Source organism: Salvia splendens, chromosome 14, assembly GCF_004379255.2.
Source record: "Salvia splendens isolate huo1 chromosome 14, SspV2, whole genome shotgun sequence".
Classification (NCBI taxonomy): Eukaryota; Viridiplantae; Streptophyta; class Magnoliopsida; order Lamiales; family Lamiaceae; genus Salvia; species Salvia splendens.
Window position 1 is genome coordinate 23,148,315 of NC_056045.1, and position 25,896 is coordinate 23,174,210.

Here is a 25,896-nt window from a genome sequence, read left to right on the forward strand (position 1 = left end):
CAATGTATACGTATAAGATGTGTCGTGTTTCGATATTTGGCACACGTTTCTTGTTTCCCCTTAGGGTTTAATAAGCCTAGGGGCTAGGGTATAGTACGTACTCATTAATAACAACGTTTAAACCGATACGAATAATGCACCGAATGGAAACGAACTGATACGAATAATGCACCGAATGTTAACGAGTAATGGATTTTATTGACTATATAATGCACCATATTTGAACTGCAATGTATACGAATAAGATGTGGCGTGTTTCGATGTTTGCCACACGTTTCTTGTTACCCCTAAGGGTTTAATAAGTGTAGGGGTTAGGGTGTAGTACGCACTCAATAATAACAACGTTTAAACTGATACATGCACCGAATTTTTGTTCGTTATTGGATTCTATAACACTGAATTACTCTAATAACTGTGCGGTTAACTCATTGAAGTACTCATCAGCTCGTTGATAGTTCGTATTTCCTACAACAATCAAAATAATGACAACTACTATCTGGTGCCTTCAGCTTCTCCATGTTATTCAAGTAAGAGCACCAAGTGTCTATAATGACCGGGCTGACAGCTTTGAACGGTTCCAACGAAAGGAACTCACTCTGCACCGTTTGTTTTTAGTTGTCCTCATACACAATTGCATCTCTGCATATCAAAATCAAACGTAATGTAAAAAAACAGGCTACATAATGCACTATCAAATCCAAATAATGAAATAATATACCATAATGCATTCACATATTCAAATAATGTAGTCATATTGGCAAATAATGAAGAAATTTTAACAAGTAATGAACAAGCAGATTTTCAATGTACTCGTTCACAATCTATAACCACACCAACAACTTTAATAATGTAATCATATAGGAAAATAATGCATTGATATACAGTTTTAATATACAGAATCTAACACTAAATACCCTTCCGCTTTTACTGTATAACACAGAATTACACATAATTCAAGGATATATGAAAATAATGCATTCACATATAAACATAATGCAGAGATTATATGAATTAATGAATATATTAATTTTAGATTTGTTATTTGACAATATAAAACAGAAATGACCATAATTCATTCACATTTTAAAATAATGTAGACACATTGGCAAATAATGAAGAGATTTTAAAAATTAATGAACAAGCAGATTTTCAATTTACTCTTCCGCAATCTATAACCACACCACAACATTCATAATGTAATCATATAGGTAAATAATGCATTGATATACAGTTTTAATACACAGAATGTAACACTAATACCTTTCCTCTTTTACTGTATAAAACAACATTACACATAATTCAAGGATATAGTAAAATAATGCAATCACATTTGAACATAATGCAGAGATTATATGAATTAATGAGTATACTAATATTACATTTGTTATCTGACAATTTAAAACAGAAATGACCATAATGCATTCACATATTCAAATAATGTAGTAACATTGGCAAATAATGAAGAGATTTTAACAAGTACAGAACAAGCAGATATTTTGCAAATAAAATATCAATTCGAATTGCAAAATTATGTTAAACCATGTCGGAGTAAAATCCAAAAATAAACATCAATTCGAATTGCAAATGAAAAACAAAGGCTCACCCTATTGCTGGGATTGTTGTGAATTTGTTGGTCGTCCTCTTTTTGTCATTTTAAGAACTGCGAAGGAATCCAACGAAACAAAGGGGAATTAGACTGTATTAACAAATACGGCCGGTCGGTGGTATGCAGTTGAATTGTGGTGTGTTACAGGCGAAACTTGGAGAAAGGGTTGTTGCAACTCGAAAATTAAACTAGTACATACACATTCGAAAACCCTACCTCTTCTTATTGGCGAAAACGGTGATGGTGGCGGTGGAGTATTGTTCAGAACAGAACGGATGACTGAAAATCAAAGGTAACAGCGGATGAATTTAAGCTTGTATCGGCGAAAACGGTGGTGGAGGCGGCTAGGGTTTGGCTGGAATTTGAGAAGTCAAAATGGAGAGAGAAGCTGGAGTAATTAAGGATGATGATGAATGAGGCGTGGAGTACATGAAAAGTAGTGGGTGTATCCCGCTAAAATCTCGGCTCCTCGGTTTCTCCAGATTTGAGCACATATAATTACTAATTCACCCTCATAATGCACGAAATAAACTAAATAATGAACTACGGAATGCTACTATAAGAATTAAATCTAGATCGTTCATCCTCAAGATCCAACGATCCCAATAAAAACGGAACTTAAATCTAAGTGGTATATAGGATTTTAACACTACCCTATATATATATATAGAGAGAGAGTTGTGATCATATGATAACCCCTAAATATCGCAATAACCCTATAACCAAATCTGAACCACACATATTTTCTAATCTTGTGGTTGAGATTCAAACTTAGATTTACTTCATAAAAAAAAACGCGGGGTAAATATGTCATTTCCCTCATTTAATTTCTGAATTTCGCCAAATATCACGTAAAATGATAAAATGATATATGTTAGGTTTATTGCATAGAATGATAGTTTTTCCGGATATAATGATACTCTGAGTTGATAAAATGATACTTTTAGCTTATAAATGTTAGGTTTACTGCATAAAATGATAGTTTTGCCGGATAGAATGATAGTTTTGCCGGGTAGAATGATACTTTCAGCCGATAGAATGATAGGTATTTTTGGTGTATAAAATGACATTTTTGTTTAATAAAATGATACTTTTACCTGATAAAATGATAATCTAAGCGGATAAAATGACAGTAACCTTATAAAAATGATACTCTGAGTTGATAAAATGATACGTTTACTGCTTTGTGATAAAATGATAGGTTTATTTCATAGAATGATAGTTTTGCCGGATAAAATGATACTCTGATTTGACTGACTGATAAAATGATAAAATGATATATGTTAGGTTTATTGCATAGAATGATAGTTTTTCCGGATAGAATGATACTCTGAGTTGATAAAATGATACTTTTAGCTTATAAATGTTAGGTTTACTGCATAAAATGATAGTTTTGCCGGATAGAATGATAGTTTTGCCGGGTAGAATGATACTTTCAGCCGATAGAATGATAGGTATTTTTGGTGTATAAAATGACATTTTTGTTTAATAAAATGATACTTTTACCTGATAAAATGATAATCTAAGCGGATAAAATGACAGTAACCTTATAAAAATGATACTCTGAGTTGATAAAATGATACGTTTACTGCTTTGTGATAAAATGATAGGTTTATTTCATAGAATGATAGTTTTGCCGGATAAAATGATACTCTGATTTGACTGACTGATAAAATGATAAAATGATATATGTTAGGTTTATTGCATAGAATGATAGTTTTTCCGGATAGAATGATACTCTGAGTTGATAAAATGATACTTTTAGCTTATAAATGTTAGGTTTACTGCATAAAATGATAGTTTTGCCGGATAGAATGATACTTTCAGTCGATAGAATGATAAGTATTTTTGGTGTATAAAATGACATTTTTGTTTAATAAAATGATACTTTTACCTGATAAAATGATAATCTAAGCGGATAAAATGACAGTAACCTTATAAAAATGATACTCTGAGTTGATAAAATGATACGTTTACTGCTTTGTGATAAAATGATAGGTTTATTTCATAGAATGATAGTTTTGCCGGATAGAATGATACTCTGAGTTGATAAAATGATACTTTTGACTGACTGATAAAATGATATATGTTAAGTTTATTGCATAGAATGATAGTTTTGCCGGATAGAATGATACTCTGAGTTGATAAAATGATACTTTTGACTGACTGATAAAATGATAAAATGAGCGAAATTCAGAAATTAAATGAGCGAAATTTGGATACGTAAATTTTATCATTAGCGAAATGACATATTTACCCCCCGCGCTTTTTTTTATGAAGTAAATCTAAGTTTGAATCTAGACCACGTGATTTTAAAAATGTGTGGTCCAGATTTAGTTATAGGGTTATTACGAAAATTGGGGTTATCATTATAATGCACCCATATATATATATATATATATATATATATATATATATATATATATATAAAGTAACATTATTCACAAATCCACTCTTAAAGACCGAACCACCGAACCATACCAAATTAGGGTTTTTAGATCTAGTTTTTTATGGATGAGAGACACAAATTTATCAATTATTTTCGCCTTCATCACGAGCCTATTTTAATTCATCCGAAGGTAAATAAGTCATACTAACATGTTACGAAGATTTAACTTCATTCCAGTAGGTTTTTACTTCATTCCAATAGGTTTTTACTTCATTCCAGTAGGGTTATTACTTCATTACAGTACGTAAATGCGGTTTCGCCGTCGCGTGTCATTCTTTCTCTCTATAATATATATCACCACCGCCACAACGCTGATATAATGTAATAAACACATGGAATGATGTAATAAATTATTGGAATGAAGTATGTGTAAAAGCATTTGAAGTCCTACTCGAATGAAGTAAAAACTTTATCCAATGAAGTAATAATGTTTCTGAATGAAGTAATAAACGCATTTGAATAAATTGCATTTTTTAATATAAATAAAGTAAAAACTCAGGTCAGTGAATTCAAATGAAACATATGTTGAATCATTTCAAAACCTACTGGAAGAAAGTAAAAACATGTTATAGTTTCAAGGTATTACGTACGGAATGAAGTAATAAACCTATACAATGAAGTAAAATGAGCTTGTAATGAAGACCAAAAAATTTACACAACAGCACATCTCATAAAAAAAACTAGATCTAACGGCCCAGATTTGGTCTCTAGTTCGGTCTTTAAAATTGGTTCGACATTGATCACAACTCTCTCTCTATATATATATATATATATAGGGTTTTGATCCATGCAAAACCATTCTTAATACAAAAATGCATAACCAAGCATACAAAAGTCATTTTTAGGTCATTGTAAGCTTATTTTTACGTCATTATAGTAAGGATGACATGAAATGATCTTAACAAGACCTCAAACCCAAAGTTTATAATATGACCTAAAACTGCTTTACAATAACCCTCCGTGTTTTTGTTTAATTATTGACCATTGGATCATCAAATCTCATGGTCAGGATTTGGTCTGGATTTTGTATTGAGATCAAGTTTTGTATTGATCATTTTCCTATATATATATATATATATATATATATATTGCGTTAAAGATAGAACCATTCTTAAGTGTAGAACCTAGAACTCTACATATTTTATTCATTGGATGAGGAAAAAATGACGGTCAAGATTAAAAATCATACATATTAGACTATGTTTTCACGATATTCCGGACTCAACATGTGAAAAAACTCACATGTTGATGGAAGAATGAATGAAACGAAGAAGAGTCCATGCATGCTTTATTTTTTCACTTATCTGCATTCACCCATTAATAATAGTTTTGGTTGTAATGGGAAGTTGTTGTGCAAATCAACACTATTGGATTAAAAGATCTAACGACCTCCGTTTGGCATTTGTTCTACGTTTAAGAATGGTTCTACGTTTAAGAATGGTTCTACCTTGATCACAATCATATATATATATATATATATATATATATATATATATATATATATATATATATATATCAATATAGAATCAACAAAAATGCCAATCGAATTGTAAAGTAGAATCAACCGTAGCTTACAAATGTCAATATAGGATCAACCATGTGATACGTCATATCAATAAAAATCTGAATAATAAATTATATTCGCAATCGACTCAACATACGGACACCTACATCCTAAGAATCTGAAAATCACAAATCTGGAAATGAAAAATCTTTAAAATATGGAAATCACGAATCATGAATGTGTCAATCTTCAACGTATGGAAATTATGAATCACGAATGTGTCAATCTTCGACATATAGAAAACACGAATCTGGAAATGAAAAATAAAAAATCTTCTGCGGCATTAAGATTAACCTATAATTCTCATTACCATGAAATTACCTTTATCAACGTTAGAACCCTCCATATAATAAAAAACCGTTGTGACACAGAATACGCCGGAATTGATTTTATGAAATATGAGATTCAGCTAGATAATATTACGTGACGGTACAATCATAAAAACCGTTGTGACGCAAAGAAATCAATTTATGTATTCAGAATAAAGCTTTGACGCCAATTACAGTGGTGTTAAGATGCTTTCGAAGATGTGAATATTTTCAGTTTTGGAAGGTGGGAGAGAAATTAGGAATGCAAGAACCGTTCAGAAACTTAACTTATAAAAATACCCTCTGTTGACAAAATACATGCTCTTGTTGAGATGGAAATTCTACTCAATATTAACAACATATCTGTTATAATTAATGACTAGGATTAAAATTTTAAGTTTGTATTAAATATATGGTTTGCATTTGATCACATCCCTATATATGAATGCTCAAAGCCTACTCTGAGCTTTCTACCGACGCTCCTTCGATGAGCACGGCAAGGAAAGGTGGTGGCGCCAGATTTCTATATATGCAATTCTTTTTTCTTTTTTTTTAATTAACTTCATATATTTATATCATATATATGAAGGAGGAAATTACAAATCAACTCCTATAACAAGGAGGAAAGACAAATTACGCCACCTAGGGTTCGAACTCGAGACCTCCAGGATGGACGCGGTATCCAGCACCCTTTACCGCTAGGCCAAGGGGGTTGAGGAGTTGGGTTTGGTGAAAGGTGGGACCCGGGGTGGGCTCGACGGGCGTCCGGTGAGGGCTGCTTTGGTCATTTTGCAGAATCCTGAAAATTTAAGTTTTTTTTATTGGGGTCGTTTTGGTCATTGAGAATTAAAATATTCCAAATAAGACATATCAGAGCGTGACTATAAATTAAAACATACTACTGTACAATTTAATTTTCAATTCCATAGAGAATAGTTCCTCAATTCTTTAGAGATATAAATCTTTTCGTTTCCTGACTTTAAAGCGAACACACCAAGCATAGAACCAAGTAATTTATTTTAGCAAATACTACTGTACTATACAAAACCAAGTAATCTTCTCCATATTATTGACCTCTATATACGCATTTATTTCAGGTGCAAGCTAGTTAGGGCTGGGAAAAAATATCGAAAAAATGATATATCGTTCGTATCATATTGAAAAATATCGAAAAATTATCGAATTTTCGATATATCGTAATTTTCGATACAATACGATACCGTATCGTAAATTTTCGATACGATAACGATATGAATTTCCTTATATAGCAATATATCGTTTTATATCGAATATACGATATATATCTATATTTTCGATATATCGTTTTATATCGAATATACGATATATATCGTATATATCGAAACATATTGAAATTCAATACATATTAAAATTTAAAATTATAAATATATATAAATCCATTTAGTTGTACTTGGTTGTGTTGTATTTTGATTATGGAGATAAGAACACTATTAATTTTATTGTGTTGAAGTTTTATTAATTTTTGTGTGAATTTTTAATTTTGAAATTATAATTTTCGATATACAGGTATTCGATACGATATCGATATTGATATTATCCATATCGAAAGTTCGATATATCGAAACTTTCGATACGATAACGATATGAAATTCTTTCATATCGATATTTTCGATATGATATACGATACAACGTTTTCGATATGATATCTCGTATCGACCCACCCCTAAAGCTAGTTTTACAAGGTATATACCATTGGTGCAAGCTAGTAAAACGTATAGTATGAAACTGTACATTCAAACACAAGTATATAGCCTGCCTAGGTCTCCTCACAGTCAATGTATAAATGAAATGAAACAGAACACTTGGCCATCATATCAATATCCTTTCCCTCCCTAACCAGGATAGGAAAAGGGGTGTGGGGTTATAGCTATCCCGCATGCCGATTAAAAAGGGTAAGCATGCTTGGATAAATTTTTGCAACAAATTCACTACTGTTTCTGTAGGGAAGAAGGAAGTAGTATCATACCACAATGCTAAAACATCCAACTACCTGATCACAATGAAGGTTCGCTCTTATCTCTGTATATAGGTGGAGTGCCTCATCCATTCATCATCGGATGAAAGCCGCATGCATAGCAGACTTGTGCTTTCAGATGAATGCGGCACATCCATGTATCCATCGTGGGATGTGACATGTGAGACTCAATAGCCTAGTTGCTGCACTCAACATATCTCCCAAAATTGTCCACTATGGACGTACTTCCTTCTCTAACAAGGATGTCCCCTTGAAAATTGTTAGCTGATAGTCTCTCGTGTACTTCAGCCTCTGCTCAAGCAAAAATCCAGATCAACTGTCAGAGCCTTATCGAGCATTAAGGTGCTGCAGTAACAGTCATATAAGGTTTTCACAATAAACACCAAGTATTTGACTATAGAAGATAAAATGTTGCTCCTGTGTTTCACTACCGAAGTAACCAAACCATAAAATCTTAACAGAAGATGCATGGAACTGTTTGAGGTCACTGAGGTTGAAACAGAAAAAAGAGACTTACTTTCTCATGGCTCGTTTTCCTGAAGCCTAACTTATTCGTCCACATTGGTTCAGCTTCCTCAGCAGCAGGAAGCACCAGATGTTTCACGGTCATAGATGATAGGAATCTCTCAATGCAAGAAAACAACGCTTGAAAATAGCCCTAAATGGCATTTCAATAGTAATAGTTAAATCACTGTCAAAGCAATACAAAAAAAAACCTAAATAAAACTCACAGCAGTTAAAATAACTATAAAAATTCCTGGAGAACCAAATTCTTATTTTGTTTTTAGTCAACGAAACACAACATTTATTATAGTGGGAATCCTCCATCGCGTGCCTACAGATCAATAAAAATAGATTCTTTCATAGACCAAGCCCACCTTAACACCCTAGTGGTGATGCAAGGTCCAGCAACCCCACCCCCACCCCCAACAAAAATAAAGAAAAATATTTGGTCTTTCACTGCTGCAAAACCCACGCATCCAACTACATGCACACAGTCACAGAGAGTATCATTGAAACCTAATACACTCGTTAACAAGAATGACGGATATGCCTGGTGTTGGGCATGATTGAGGTCGAATTGTAAACGAAATTAAACAAAATGCAGAACAAATGGACTGTCTTGTAGAAAGAAAAGGTCTATCCTTTCACAGTTTTCAAGTAAAAGAGTATGTCCGAGAGGGCTTTACTTTTCCTTGATTTTCTCTATCAGTAGCTACCAATGGAAGTTCAGCAACATCTTTTCCAAATATTCTGAGGAGAGCAGCTGATACAACAATAGAGCTGCATGCACCAAGGGAATAATATGTTACTCCCTCCGTCCCGCTTTAGCAGTCCCAATCACTTTTGTGCACTCGTTTTGTAAAAATGATAATAAATAGTTAAAGTGGAGAAATGGTAAAGTAAGAGAGAGAATAATGTAGACAAGACTCTTCTCTACATTATTCCCTCTTACTTTACCATTTCTCCACTTTAACTATTTATTATCATTTTTACATGAGTGTACAAAAGTAACTGGGACTGCTAAAGTTGGACGGAGGGAGTAATTTGTATGGCTCTCATATTGCTTTTTGTAATAACATATCAGAATGTAAAACTACAAGGTGGATGAGAACATCTTACTTCACAATTAAAACCACACAATACATTCCACTGAACTCTTGCCCAGATATGTTCCTTCTGCATACAAGTTCAAACAAGCTTAGTGGTAGATGGAGTCATCATCATTAACCAAGGAACATTTAGATGGAGTCATCATCATTAGAATCTGTTGAGTAGGAGTCTTCATTAGTAGGTTATCAAGTAGCTTTCATTAGAATAGCTGTGTGCCTTGGAGAAAAAATAGTTTTAGGATGGTAGAAACTAGAAACCATAAGGGCAGTAGTTTAGGCTGGCCGTAGGGCCTCTCCAGAGGATTATCTTCATAGTTTATATTTTCACCCTTTCCTATCAAATTCTATTGTCTATTTTCTGTTCTTGTTCGTTGTCTGTAGTTGTCCAGCAGCAGCAGCCATATCTCAAAACATATTGGTGCGGGGAATGATGCTTGCGAACAAGGAATTAGAGGAAGCCAAGAATCGGCGAGTGCGTAACACCAGTTCTCGTTTCCATCAAAGCCATGCTCCGACAACTCTTCAAGGTGTTCCCACCAATAAACCCAGCAACACCATTGAACTTTCCAGAGGCAGAACCACAACAACATTCCAGTCTATTGCCACGGCACCTATGCTGCTGTCCAGCCCTCCGCCAATACCCCTGCATCGCCGTAGCCACTGCCGCTTCCGCTGCCATGACCTTCTTCATTGCCCTCCAACCAACAACCCACCACGCTCACTGCTCTTCAGCTCGTCATGCAACTTTGAGACTATGGGTTTACTGACCTGTTTTGCTCGCACATGTTTTCCGTCCTTGCTCTTTGGGCTTTTCTGCAGTTCTCCACATTGCCTCATGTTGGCAAGCATAAGTGTTAGCCCCTATGGCTATTTTTGACTCCATCCCCGAGGACAAGGGAACTTTGTTAGCGAACTTAGAGGGTAGTTCACACCGATAGATTTCCTGCGGTCATCCTTAATTTAGTAGTTTATTTATTATTAATTAAGCTGTTATCTGTTAGAGTTGAGTTCGATATCTTTTGAATTATAGTCTTTGTTACTAGGAGTCTCCATTAGTAGGGTATAAATAGCTCTTCATTAGAAGAATTGTTTCTGGGAGAATAATTATTTGAGGACAGTAGTTTAGGTTAACCGTAGGGCCTCTTTAGAGGATTATCTATCGTAACTAATTTATATTTTCAGTTTTCCTATCTAATTCCATCATCTATTTTCTGTTTTTAAGTTCTTGTTTGTTTTTTTGTAGTTGTCTTGCAGCAGCTGCCATATCTCTAACAAACGTCCCCTTATATCTCCCATTAAACTCTTAAATTTATCTTGATATGTTGATTCCATTGTTCAGTAAATTCCTAGGATCCTGGAGTATCAAACCCTCATCTGTCAACTTTTACAGAAGTTACCATGCTAAATGACAATTCTACAGAGACAGATCTACGAAGCACCTTTTAAGCTAGTATATGCAACAATCAAATTTCCAACAAAATTGATATATACTAAATTACAAATGAAAGAGGTGAACTTACCCATACACCATAACTGGTATAAGATCCCGACCAGATTTTGCAACAATTGGGTCAAAGCATTCCTACAAAACAATAAATTTAGATAAAATCCAGCTCCAGTTATACACGATTTCCATATAAAACCAGCTTGCAATATGTAGGATCCACCATTGTTATTTAAACATTGCACAACACAATGTATTTAGTTTTGCTATACTTTACAGAAAGTACGACAATTCAATCGTCTATATGTTATGCCGACATCAATATTGTGGCCATCATGCTTTAAAATGCAATAAAACAAGAGGCTTCTGCCAGTCAAAGTATATTTCTGTTGTAAGAAATAATTAACCTAATAACATTAGTAATATATTAATATTGGTCGTTAGCCATTCAATGGTTAGACATGTAACGTTCTTGATAATGTTCAAATTCTCAGGTTAACATGGGAAACACACATGCTCCCTAGCACAGTATCTCATAGCTAGTTTAAGTTGCAAAGATGGTTAAGAAAGATAACAAGTTTTTTTACTTTCAACACATACATACATAAGCTAAAAAAGGGAGTACATCTTGTAATCTTAGATGTGTAAGCTTACGCAAAAAATTGCTGCAGCTTGAGAGAGCAACATTAGATGCCCCTGAGCTCGACTTTTTCCACTCAGAATGCACCATTGGATCTCATTCATATACCTATAATTCAAACCAATTGTTGCATGCTTCTTATATACTGCAGATGACACTGCGGCTGGAATTATCTCAGGTTCACCAGAAGCCAAAGTCTGTAGTGCTTCGAAAATCTTAAAGCAGTCATCACAACAAAACCATTTATCCTCAGGAAGTTCCTGTTGCCACATATTTGAGCATTCAATAAGTACAAAGTGTCTAAAACTGATTCTTTATGTATAATATACTAAAGACTTACTTTCAGATCACACATCTCAGACTCACGTAAACAACCAACATGATATTCCTTCTCACACTAGACAACAAGATATATATGGAGTCATAAACAAAAAAAGGACATGTTAAGTCAAGTAAATTCTCAAGATAAAGCAGAATAAATGTCCAAAAGGAATACAAGGATGCAAGTCATACTTGATCGCATATTATCACTGTTCGGTCATCAAACTTCACAGCACTGAAGTCCTGTGACCTGGAAAGCAGAGGATATGAACCGCTTAATAGTACTATAGAAATTTATGTAGACAGGAAAGCATACTTCAGAATAACAACTGTTGGAGGCATTAAGGAGTATAAAGTTGTGGAACCAAGTGATTGGTTACAGGAATTGCAGCCAGGTAATTAAATTTGTTTTGCAGAACAAGACAAAGTATAGTCAACATCTTTTTATCTAGAATAGATACTTCAACAGAGGTTTAAAATTATCTATCTAATTAATGATACTTCAGTACCTTTGGAACTTTCATTATCCCAGTTTCTTCTTTTCCACAAAAGTACTGAGCATAAATCAGATAACAATACTAATAGTAATTAGTAACCAGTCTTTGCCATAAATAACAAGATGCAGAGAAAATTTTACTACTATCCCTATTTGTTGGACTCCTCTGAAGCAGAAAACCACAAGAACCTATAGAATGCAATTACGGTAAGTGAACTATTAATTCAGTTGCTAGGTTATTGTGTGGAAGACAATCAGCAACGAAAAGCTACTTTCTGAAAACAGTTATTTTCACAAAGAACCAGTGATGTTAGGGTCGCGGGGCGCACCGGGTCAATGAGGTGAAAATTCGACATGGTCGAGAGACCCACGAATCTAGGCTAATTTTTTTGCCTTTTAATATTAAATCAAATAATATATTGCTCTAATGTTTATAATATATCAAATAATATAAGTGTAGATGTAATTCATGTGAATAGATATAAAGTGGAAAATAGAAATTATCAAAAACATCAAAACAATTCATAAGTCATAACACAAAATAAATAATTGAAACCATTGTCTGAAAATATCAAAAGAAAGGAATATATAAAGGGTGGCAGCAAAAGATCTTTGAATTGTTTACACTGCAAAGAACTTGCTATAATATACAGACAAATGTATATAACTGCAACCACTGCAACCAACCTGCAGATGATACAGCCACCAGGCTCAAATTCTGGTGCCTTTACCACTCTCTTTAGTCTAAGGATAATTGCTCTTGATTCTGCAGATGCTTTTCTACCAGAACTTAGTCTATCCTTGCAATGTGGACAATACCATTCATCTTCCGTGAGACACTCTAAATCTAAACAAGCTGCAACAATTTCGAAACGTAGGGATCACAAAATGTGAAACTAGCCCAGAAGCATATTAGATTTATAAATTATAATGGAGTTAATTTCTAAATAACAAGAACACAGAAACTGCACCTACAAGGCTACAACCAAGCCCCGGCTAATTTTATATAAGGGTCTCAAGTAAAACGAAACAAGTGAAGCTGCTGTATGTGCTATAAATGGAACATATACAACTTCACATATAAGACTCATATATATCTATATAATCAATCTATCTATAGTTCATGTATAAAGATGCTTTTAAAAAAGCGAAAAGAATTCTTTTTTGTCCCAACATTTGGCCATTTTCGCAGAGATGTCCAAACATTTCAAAATTATCGTTTTAGTAACCAAGTTTTAAACATAGTAAGTGAAAATGTCACAGGTCAAAACTTCCACACTTGGAGAAATTTGTGGCAAGTGGAGAAACTATGGCGTCTGGAAATTGTGACTTGGGACATTCTAGTTCAATATATTAATGTTGGGTACGAAGATTATACTTTTACACGTCATGACATTTTTGAGAGAATTGGCAAATGTTGAGATAATGTATATTTTCCTTTAATTGGTCTTTCGCTACGTTTGTACAGAGGTGCATCTGTAGAGATGCAATATGAGTACCAAGAAGATAATCAAAGAATAACAAGTTTCCAACTAAGAGTATTTTTACAGTGAAGTTACTCACATAGTGAAACAGTAAAGTAATAACCATAAAGGTAATAAACAAAATTACAATCAGATCTAGTGCATGAAGAAATTGAAAAATAATGAAAAGGGATAAACGAACCAATATGAAAAGCTCGAGGGCATCCATTGCATATAATAAGTTCACCACCATCTCCGCATACTGCACACATATCATCACTTCCACTAGATGGAAGACTTTGGCCATTTGCCAACATCAAGGCTATGTCATGAAGTGTTAATCCAGAGGATGTATATATATTACGATAGCTGCAAAAAGAATAGAAATCATATTTCTGAAAGTCGATGGTATATGCAATAGTAATAAACTTTCTAAACCTTCAAAAGCAACTCACGGTTGACGTTTAGCTGCCCACCCAGCATGAGCCTCAAACTGGGATGGACTAATCTGTTTTAAATTAAAAAAATAGCTAGGATGAGATGTGTTTCTTGAGCAAGACATATTACAACCGATCACGTCCATCAAATAGAAACATCAAATCCACATGTAAATGGACTTACCTCAAAGTTACAACAACTACAGACTATGCCATTTCCCTGCTTGTAACCCCCAAGAATCCTCTGTAAATAGACAAAACAATTGTCATACGATATATGCCAGAATCAGAAATAATGAGTAGATATGCATTAAAACCTATACGGCCTTTCCTTTAGAGTAATAAGCCAAACTGGTCCCATCTGGCAGTCCATTCGGCATAAAAAGCAATTTGTGCAAATCGTTGTCCCTATTGTACATCAACCACTCATTAGACCAAGGTGTCAGACTAGAAAAGCAAAGAACTGTGTACATGAAATTAGAAAAATGCATGATAACAACAAACTTGCCTTTTTTTGTTTCTACCTTCTGTGGTCTTCTTATGCTCCCAAAAAGAGCCAGAGTGGTTATGTCTTGGCCTGCATAAGAAATGATATTGAGCACTTAAAATGGCATTAAAATGAGAAATGAGGGCAGACGATGCAAGGAAAATAAACAAACTTCTTGACTGGATGCTTCTGTTCAACTAGGGCCTCTACATAGCCTTGCTGATTAAAGGTTGTTACACTAGAATGGAGATATGCATCAGGATAAGTGATGCCTTCAGTAGAGTGTCTTGCAGAGCTGGAAATTTTCACAACAGGGAGCCAGTGAGAGCATGAATGAAAAATCAAAAGATCCAATAAGCACATCAAGTTAATTAAGAGAAGTTCATAAAAAATTCTAAATTTATTATTGAAGCATATATACCACATACTTGGTGGAGTGCGACATGCCACAATACTGGTGTGCGCTATCTCCACAGGCTACATCATGTCCGTGTATGAGACTTGCTGCAACATTTTAGGACGAAAAACATCAGAATTTAAATATTGACTTTCACGTCTAAAACCCCGATCACCCACAAAAAACAAGCTGGTTGCACCATAGCCAGAGAATGTCTCCAACTGATTGATTGTCATCCCCGTCGATCATTTAGCATATAAAGCTGGGGTTTTTTCTTCTTTAGTTCTAGAGTACATTAATCATTCCTCGTTTGTACTGCGTTTTTTTTTTGTTCCGGATTTGGGAGAGACGCATGACCCTCATGCGTCTCTTTTTAATGAGACGCATGACTGTCATGCGTCTTTTATAGAGACGCATGAGGGTCATGCGTCTCTCATTTTTTTTCCGTTTTATTTTGACGACGCATGAGAATCATGCGTCTTAGAAACAGACGCATGACGCTCATGCGTCTTTTATTTTTTAAAATTTGACTGACGACGCATGATTCTCATGCGTCTTAGGGAGAGACGCATGAGCGTCATGAGTCTCTACTTCGAATTAAACCAGCGGCGAAGGCAGTAGCTCCTCATTCACGCACGCAGACATCAAACACTCACGGAGGCGGCGATTTCTTCCTAGATTCGGCGAAAGAAGACGATTTCGACTTGTTTTCCGGTAAGTTTCGTTCAATCATTCTACTTGCCTTCCTTATTTGTTGTTAATTTGCATAGATTATTTAGATTTCCCCTAATGTTTGTAAATTAGGGTTTAAAACGAATAGCTCCAATTTGGTTGATTTTTTTGTTGTTTAGTTAAATGTCTACGATTTTAGTGGCTAAATTCATTCTATTGTATAATATTGGTATGTTTTTGATGATTGGTGTTGTGATTTTGGTTGTAAATTAGGGTTTATAACAAATAAGCTAACACATGTCAGGGTTGAGTTTGTAATTGTTGTTTTGTGAATATGTATTTAGATTAGATGGCGACTTCAAGTTCTACTCGACATTTATTGTATGGACCCGAAGACCCATCCGTGTTAAATATGCAAACAAATCACATTTCAAATAAACTGATGAAAGGGGGAACAACCCAAGTATTTAAAGTCCGAAGGACTGAAAGTAAGACTTGGGACGCCGTGATTCACGAGAATGTAAGATATTGGCTTGACGTCTTTGGTTTCAAAGGCGTGATCGATTGTGGGAAGCCAATGAAGGTCGACAATGAGCTGATCACGGCGTTGATTGAGCGTTGGAGGCCGGAGACACACACATTCCATCTACCGATCGGTGAGACGACGATCACCTTGGAAGATGTGCAAGCCATCTGGGGCTTGAGGGCGGATGGCGTCGTTTTCACGGGTTGTGACTATCATGACAACTTTCCAGATTGGACCAGCAAGTGCCGCGATCTGTTGGGATGGATACCAGATTCTTCCACAGAGACAAAGCAAGGCGGTTTGCTGATGACCGCGCTGATCAACCAGACAAGGATGCCTCTGGGTGATGACCTGCCTACTTACGTATACATCCAAAGAGCACGTATCCATGCCCTAATTTTATTAGGAGGTCTCATTCTACCGGATACCACGGGGTGTAAGGTGCCATTTATGTGGTTGAATGGGCTTGGGGATCCGGAAGAGGTGAAGAATATAAGTTGGGGAAGCGCGGCATTGGCCTACCTTTATCATTATCTATGCGAGGCTTCCATGGATAAGAGAAAAGAGTTGGGCGGCCCTATGATCCTCCTGCAGCTATGGGCGTGGGAAAGAATGCCCACATTGAGGCCTGCGTTCATAGGACCAAAGGTGCACGAGCCATATACACCATGTGGCGCCAGGTATATATCGAAATATTTATTTATTAATGCATATTGGGTGATTTTTTTTCTTACATCAATTTTATGTATAGGTGGAGAGGAATAACGCAGATAGGAAATGCTCCAAGACACTCGGTTGAGCATTACCGTGACCAATTATCTCTGATTAGACCTGGCCAGGTGAATATTCTTTCGGTTTAGACTTCGTTTATGAACTTATTATGAAATTAATTTGGTAATGACCTAATTCTCGGGCGACTACTGAACAGTAATGCATTTGCCCCTTCGCATCATTCGCAACAAGTTTGTCCCTCGCCCAGGGGGTCAACCGACCTTCGGTTTTGTTGTATTTCTGTCTTTCTATCTGCCCACCATTCAACTGTTCGCCAAAATGTCAGATCAACCAAAGCTCTTATTGGCAAGTCTCTTACACCTCTCAGTACGTTGTTGTAGCTCTCTGACATGTTTGTCGAGGGCACCCCCCATCTCAGTTCATCATCGTAGCAAAGAGACCAGTTCTCTTTTTTGGCTTTGTTGAGCTCGTGTATCGCAATAAGACTTTCCTCCCGTAGTGCACGTCGCCTTCTCACGTACTTGCGTACTTGAGTTGTGACACCCAATGCCCATATCATGCCTTTTGCTTTTCCTCCCTTACCCTTTAGTTTTGTCAAGATATTTTTCCTCACATGGATCAAACAAAATTTGTGGTGACATATCGGCGGCTTTTTCCATTCATCTGAACGCATAGCCTTGAGGATTCCTTTGTGCCTATCCGAAATGATGCATACCTCCCTTTCGTACTGCACCACATGAATTCTGACATGATCCAAAAACCACTCCCAACTGTCGCCAGTTTCTTCATCAACAATAGCATATGCAATAGGCAGACATTTCTTGTTAGCATCAACACCACAAGCAACAAGCAGCTTACCTTTAAATCTTCCTCGGAGGTGAGTTCCGTCTATTGTCAAAACTGGTTGGCACTCCTGGAAAGCATGTATAGCAGGCCCAAGTGCCCAGAACACGTAATAGAAGACTTTAGTACGGCCCTGGCTCAACAACTCGTTATGCCTCCACTCAACAATGGTGCCTGGATTCTTATACTGCAGTTCAAGCATGTAGCTTGGCAAATCCCTAAATGACTCCTCCCATCCACCAAATACAATCTCTAAAGCCCTCCTCCGTGCATACCATGCCTTTTTATAACTGACTACCACATGAAATTTGTCATGAACAAAATTTCTTACGGCGGCGGCACTAAACTCGGCATTTTTTAGCAACTGATGGCGAATACACAAAGCAATCATTGGTGATGAAAAGTTAGCATGTCCTCTATCATTACGATGACCTTCACAACTATGGCGTCCCCGCCACTTCCTAATCTCCCACATATCATCATGGGCCATGTGTGTAACAGACACTTCCCACCGACATTCATTCACTTTGTCAGCGTCGGTCTCGCTGATAATAGCTGTCCCATCTTCTGTCCTCCCATTTGGATATTTGCACACGGCATGCCACCTTCTTAATTTACTCTCAACCACCCTAAATTGCCGGTGTTGCCTCAGACTCCGCATAGTAATAGCAGTCTTCACATGCAGCTTGCTATCAAATTTTGTTCCACCATTAATCCGATATGGGTGTTCTTCATCCCAGTACATGGTACTGCGTTCATTACCAACTTCAGGTACCTCAGTACGACCACTTGGCAGTTTGCGAAAATATTTCAACCCAGTGTGAACATATTCTGGAAGTGGTTGTTCACCTTGTACGACGGGTTTATACACTACCTCCTCATCACTAGAGTCAGCACCGGAATCATCACTTAAAATATCATCAGACGATGATGACGACAATTCTGGATCTTCAAGGTCTCCTCGTACAACATCAACATCAGCATGCTCTTGTACATTCTCTTGAGTATTCAATCCAACATCTGCAACGTCTGTTTGCTCATTCATACCGCAGTCGATGCTCATAGGTTCAAACCTCGTAGATGATCCAACACCATGATCAACAATTGGTGGGATTAAGGCATTTCCAACAGACGAATACTCAACAAATAATTCAATATGCCGAGTAGAATTTAGAGCCGCATTGAACATATAAAACACACTTTGATCACTGTCAACCGCAGTACATACATAACTCGTACCGGTACCCAAGAAACAATGCCTCCAAGATATTTCGATGAAGTGTTGGTTGGAATCTATTCTTATCTTAGCACATATCATTCCTACTAATTCAGATAATGAAACACATGAATCCAATACGATGGAAGCTCTCGCACGAGGAGGATCATAACAAATGCCCACATGAGGAAGTTGATATATTCTACCACCCCAATATAAACTCACGAATACTTGCATGATTTCTGCAAAAATATATATACAAACCAACAACAATTAAAGATAAATTTTTTCAATAAACCCTAAAATAGTAAGTTTACATAAATTTTTCAAAAACCCTACTAATATGCAAATAAACAACAAATAAGGGAGCAATGTTGAAAGATTGAAGGAAACTTACCGAAATATGACGGGAATCGCCAAGAAATCGCCAAGGAAATCGCAACCTTTGCTGTCTGCGTGCGTGAATGAGGAGCTACTACTGCCTTCGCCGCTGGTTTAATTCGAAGTAGAGACGCATGACGATCATGCGTCTCTCCCTAAGACGCATGAGAATCATGCGTCGTCAGTCAAATTTTAAAAAAATAAAAGACGCATGAGCGTCATGCGTCTGTCTCTAAGACGCATGACTCTCATGCGTCGTCAAAATAAAACGGAAAAAAATGAGAGACGCATGACCCTCATGCGTCTCTATAAAAGACGCATGACAGTCATGCGTCTCATTAAAAAGAGACGCATGAGGGTCATGCGTCTCTCCCAAATCCGGAACAAAAAAAAACGTAGTACAAACGAGGAATGATTAATGTACTCTAGAACTAAAGAAGAAAAAACCCTATAAAGCTGCTTGACGGATAAATTATAACATAGGAGGAGAAAAATCTGAGCAGAATAAAGATTTCTGGCGAGATTTGGATGGTTAACTTTGTAGAAATGGTTTTTCTTAGTTATTTTGAAACGTTTGTATCCTTCCTTCATAATCATAACGACTCCCTCCATCTCACGAAGATGTCCCATTTTTTGGATGACATGGGATTTTAGGTGTTGTTTATTGTGTTAAGTAGAGAGAGAAAAGGTAGTTGAATGTATTAAACGGAAGAAAAAAGGTCTTTTGAAGTAATAATGACAAAGAGAAAAGTTAGTTGGATGTATTAATGTTACTCACTTTTCTAAAAAAATGGAAGTGTGACATCTTTGTTGGGACATGCAAAAGGAAAGCGGGACATCTTCGTTGGGACGGGGGGAGAATTATGCTATTCATGACCACTTCTTCAATTCACTCCAGAGTCCAGGCAAGAAACCTCATATGTGAAATTCCCAGCTATCAACAAAGTAATGGCACCCAACCAGCTATACAACAAGCATGAGAGGTGTACTGCTTGCAGATTAAGAAGCCAGATTAGAGGACCTATTCAGTTCAAGTGTTCAACCACTAAATATAGAGAGAAATGCGGGAGAACTTGCAAGAATCTGCCTAGAAATACTCAAGAGTTGTAGTTCTGAAGTAATACACTTCCAATCCAATATAGGATGAATTTTCCTTGTATAAAAAACACTCTGTTTGAGTGAATTTGAAGAGAGAGGGGAAACTTCATTGGAAGTATACCTTTCCAACGCTGATAGTATTCCTCATTTAAAGAAGAACCAGCAATAGCCTTTATCACTGTATCCACTGAGCTGAGAGGAGCATTTTTGAGTTCTTCAATTATGCTATTAATCGGCTTCCCATTCTCCAAGTATATGTGATTATTTGGATGTCTTGTCTTGCTACCAGAGTGATGTTCAAACTCATAGGAACTAACCACCTGCTAAAGTGAATAATCAGAACAGATCAAATAACTTATCAAAAGAAGAGCTCAACTTCCAGATTAGACCTACTTTGGAGAAGTTGCAAACACAGCAACCACACAAGTATCCGCCGCTTTTTATAATTCCTGGAAGCTCCTAGCAATAAAATAGAAACCAGAGTCAACACCACATTACAATAAAACTGAAGATTAGCTTCGAATCACTAAGAATCACAAAATACACAAACCACATACCTCGCCGGACATAGATAAATACTTAACCCAAGCTCCTTCCAATATACCAGTGGACAAAAGCTTCTTAACATTTGAAGGGTAATTATTTGGAATTATTTTCTTAGACATCCTCAGTTCCATGTTAGGAGGACAAGAGGAAGGACTTCTTGGGTCAAGACACTCTCCATCAACTATGCCTAATTTTACCTTTGAGTTCTCCAAAGCAATCCAGTCATCATTTTGGAAGCAATGGAAACCATCAGCAGCAGATAGGGATATTTGATTATCATAAAGGTCCTCATTAAATTTGTCATCAGCCAAGGGCTTAACAGATAGGTCAGAATCACATTCGTCTTTCGGTTTACTGAATTTAAATGTAATCTTTCTGATACCAGTGGGTCTAACATGCTTCGGAATTTCAAGAACCACACAAGATTTATTGTGTTCTTCACGAAACTTTCCATCAGCGAAGGAATTCCAGGAACACGCTGATGTAATCTCTCCACAACCACCATTTTCCCCACCAAGCACATCAAGAGGTTGAGGAAATATTTGGCTAAAGTGACTGAAATTCCCAAAACGTGAAATCCCAAGAAATCACAACAATCAACTTTTAACTTCAACCATTCTCAAAACACTTCTAGATAATAACTAGACTTTGTCTAATTTCTTCCCAACTTCCAAAGACCTCAAATTATTCTCTATATACAATTTTTTTTTTCTTTCTTATTTTTCCTTTTTTTTTCTTCTTTTTTTTTTCTTTTTCATTCACTTTTTTTCTAAGTACAAACTCAACCAACCTTTTTCAATTATACTTTCCCAACTCTTCTTTTTCAAATCTCAACAAATTTAGAGTCTAGGATTCCCAATCCACTTGATTAGCTTGTCAAAAGAAAAGGCTTAAGGCTCAAACTTGGCTAACAAGGGTGTTATATACTAAGGTTAGTGTTTAGGTAAAAATGAGGCTAACAACGATGGCCTAACATCTTCCCCTATATTTAAGGTCACTTTGTAGACTCAAGAAGACCAGGAGCAAGTTCTAGAAACACATGCACAATTGATGATAAAACACACATGAAAGAATTGAAGGCTCAAAAATCTCACTTGGGTAAATAGCATGAATCAAGGCAAACAAGCAATTCGTTACTTATGCACCCAATTACTCAAACTCTCAAGTCAATGGTCAAGTGATAGCTCAAAATGGATGGTTCTTTTATCATAGAAGACTAGTCTTCACCCCAATTATACCAATTTTTTTTTTTTTAATTCAAGCCCAAAATTTGCAATCAATCACAACCAAACAACACAAAACTTCATGAATTTCTTAAACAAAGCAATTCTATCCTAAAACAAAATAAAAACAACAAAACACAACTAATCAATCTAAAGCAAAAAGATAAGTACCTCGTTAGTGTCCCTATCCACCATATCATCCCCCCAAACTTATTCAAAGCTATGCAAAGAATAAGTTTGAAAAGTTGGTGGAGAAGGGAGACTAACATGGTATGCAAGCAACATAAAACACACCAAAAACAAACTGAAACAAAAGAATTAAAAGATACCTACTAGGGGTTACCTCCCCTACAGTGCCTTTGGTTATCGTCGTTGGCTCGACGTCGTCCATGAGCTGCATCATGTCACGCCATAAATGGTGGCGTTGGATTTTCTGTCAATCTTGGAAGCATATGATATAGCCAATTTCTTCTTCCACCAAGTATTTTTCAGAGCTCCATCAGAAATTTTGGCTTCCACTTTGGGTGAATTTTCAGCTTTTGTTTTCTTCACCTTCACTTTAGGATTTAATGTAGTCTCTTCTTTAAAAATTGATCCACCACATGAACCAAACATCCATTGCGGTAAAGAAAAATCCCCAAATGTGGACTCAATTTCTTGTGCCTTTTGGACCTCTACAACGTGCACAGCTTTGCACTCTTTCTTCATAACAAGTTCTTCTTCCTCACGACTCTTCATAGCATTGTAGATAGATAGGATGTGACGTTTGTTACCCATATGAAGAGTGAGCTCTCCCTTTGCCACATCTATCAATGCTTTTCCCGTTGCAAGGAATGGGCGCCCCAGGATAAGCGGTATATTCACGTCTTCTTCCATATCCAATACTACAAAATCGACGGGAAAAATGAAGTCATGTACCCTCACAAGAACGTCCTCAACAATTCCTTTAGGATAGGTGACGGTTCTATCTGCCATCTGTAGTGTTATTGTTGTCGGCTTGAGAGTGCCGATCTTCATCTTTCTGAAAAATGATAATGGCATCAAATTTATGCTCACCCCCAGATCACAAAGTGCCTTTGTATGTCTGTCATTTCCAATAACGCATGAGATGTTGAAACTCCCAGGATCTTTAAGCTTGGCCGGTAGCTTTTTCTGAATTATGGCACTACAATTTTCAGATATGTTCACCGTCTCATAGTCAGTCCACTTCTTCTTCTTGGAGAGCACATCTTTTAGAAACTTTGCATATGTAGGCATTTGTTGTAACGCCTCTACCAACGGGATGTTGATGTGCACTTTTCTAAATATGTCAAGAAACCTAGAGAAGTGATCATCTAGTTTCTTCTTCTGCACGCGCTGTGGAAATGGGATCTTAACCTCAGCAGGGGGTGCAGGTATCACGATGCTTGCCTTGGGAGGCGGCACCTCTTCCACTGGTTCTTCTTCTTCCACCACCTCTTCTTGAGAGATTTTCTCCTTCTCTGCAGGCAAGGTTGGGCCATCATAGCTCTTTCCACTCCTAAGATTAATGGCTTTGCAATCCTTACAGTCTTTAGGATTTACAATTGTTTGTGACGGAAATTGGCCCGGTTGATGCTGAATACCCACTGCCTGTGAAATCTGGCTCATCTGGTTATCGATGCTCTTCATGTGAATATTAAGGTCATTCACATTAGCTTCAACCTGCACTAGCCGTTTGTTGGAGTCCTTCATGCACTCTCCCGTTTGCTTCATAAAGGCCATTAACACATCTTTCAGCTCATCCTTCCTCGGTTCTATGATTTGGCCATTTGATACCTGGAATCCGGGTGGTGGTTGCAGGGCATTATTCGGGTTCCCGTAGGACAAGTTGGGATGCACCTTGTTCCCATAGTGGTTGTAATTGCCTCCTCCTTGGTTGGGGCGGTAATTGTTGAAATTTCTGTTGTTGCCACCCTGATGAACGTTGTTCACATCTTCGACTCCTTGTTGCATCTCAGTCCCAACCTGACTCGTTCCCATATGCCCAAGCTTGTCAGTTATGAATTCCAGCTGCTTGGATATTGCATCCATCCTATCATTATCGGAGGTGGATGCTACCCTATAAGATTTGCTTCTGTCATTTCTCCATCCATCATCATTTGAAGCCACCCTCTCAATCACTTCAAGTGCTTCAGCTTCCCCCAATTTCAAGAGAGATCCTCCGGCGCTCATGTTTAGTTCACGCATTGCTTCCAGCGTGCCTCCCCTGTAGAAGGTTAAGATCTGTTGTCCCGGAGTTAGCCCGTGATTGGGGCATCTTCTCATCAGCTGCTTGAACCTTTTCCAAGCCTCCATGATATTCTCCTGAGGGTGCATCTTGTATTGAATGACCTCAGCTTGGCGTTTGAGTGCCTCGCTAGGTGGATAGTATTTCTCCAAGAACAGCTCTACCATTGCATCCCATGTGGGCACAGAATTAGGACCCATGCTGTCATACCAGTCCCTCGCCTCGTCTTTCAAAGAGAATGGAAATAATCGGAGGCGGACTTGCTCATCTGTGACCCCATTCGCCTTTACTGTGTTGCTGATCTGTATGAACTTGGTGAGGTGCTTGTTGGCATCTTCTGAACCCCGGTCTCAATTCAAAGCTGTTGGCCGCTATCCCCGCATTGTTGACTGGTGGATTAGTGATCTGTCTGTAGGCAAACTGATTCTGTACGGGCTCTGGCCTCGCGTTCTGCTCATTCAGTTGCCTCTGCATGTTAGCCAGCTGTAGACGGAGTTCACGAATGACAGGATCCTCATTGTTGTTCTCCCCGCCGTTCTCCATTAGAATTGGAGAATGAGGCTCGTACTGGATAGGTGACGGAGGTGGAGATGGAGTGGGTGATGGAGTTCTCTGAATAGGAGAAGGTAGTCGCCTATGAGCGGGTGAAGAAACCCGATTCCTTTGGTTTAACCTTCTCTGTGCGTTCCTCCTTCTGTTGGTTGCTTCGATCTCGGGATCGATAGGCTCTAAAGGTGGACCTTTAGAACGCGTGTGCATACAACCTGAACAAGGAAACACATCTATTAGAGCACTCAAAATAAAAAGTAAAAATAAAGCAAGTAAAATCTAGACTAGTAATCTCAATTATTATCACGATATTAAGCTATAATGACACACAATTGTCCCCGGCAACGGCGCCAAAAACTTGACTCAACTTATTTTAACACAAGTTATACCCGCAAGTGTACGGGGCTAGTGTAGCAATCAGTAAGCAAGAGTATCGTATCCCACAGAGATAATTTTGTATCAACTTAACTACCACGAACAAAGATCAACTACTATCTAGACAATCAAGTGCAGTCTGGTTTGTTCTAACAACTAATAAAAACATATAATAAGCAAGTAACAATTAAGAACAAGAAAACACAGTGTGATAATGAAAGATAATATGGAGAAATTGTAGAACTCAA

At 37.0% G+C, this 25,896-nt stretch overlaps 2 protein-coding genes across 2 annotated transcripts; both read right to left on the reverse strand.

Annotated features, from left to right (window-relative positions):
* Nucleotides 1-7,729: 7,729 nt before the first annotated feature.
* LOC121764369 lies at nucleotides 7,730-22,879 on the reverse strand. Its single transcript, XM_042160405.1, has 23 exons — nucleotides 22,806-22,879; nucleotides 21,265-21,808; nucleotides 21,101-21,166; nucleotides 20,829-21,027; nucleotides 18,910-19,332; nucleotides 17,430-17,952; nucleotides 16,584-16,792; nucleotides 15,271-15,346; nucleotides 15,015-15,137; nucleotides 14,864-14,932; nucleotides 14,682-14,763; nucleotides 14,540-14,599; nucleotides 14,374-14,426; nucleotides 14,121-14,287; nucleotides 13,143-13,311; nucleotides 12,152-12,209; nucleotides 11,979-12,035; nucleotides 11,653-11,898; nucleotides 11,075-11,136; nucleotides 9,565-9,621; nucleotides 9,132-9,225; nucleotides 8,459-8,599; nucleotides 7,730-8,232 (listed from the first exon to the last, which is right to left on the reverse strand). The coding sequence occupies exons 1-23, from the start codon at nucleotides 22,877-22,879 to the stop codon at nucleotides 8,155-8,157; spliced, it is 3,630 nt and encodes a 1,209-aa protein (XP_042016339.1). The 3' UTR covers nucleotides 7,730-8,154.
* Nucleotides 22,876-24,924, reverse strand: LOC121764371. The gene has a single exon (XM_042160406.1). It carries the CDS (start codon nucleotides 24,922-24,924, stop codon nucleotides 22,876-22,878), a length of 2,049 nt encoding a protein of 682 aa, XP_042016340.1.
* Between the last annotated feature and the right edge of the window lie 972 nt (nucleotides 24,925-25,896).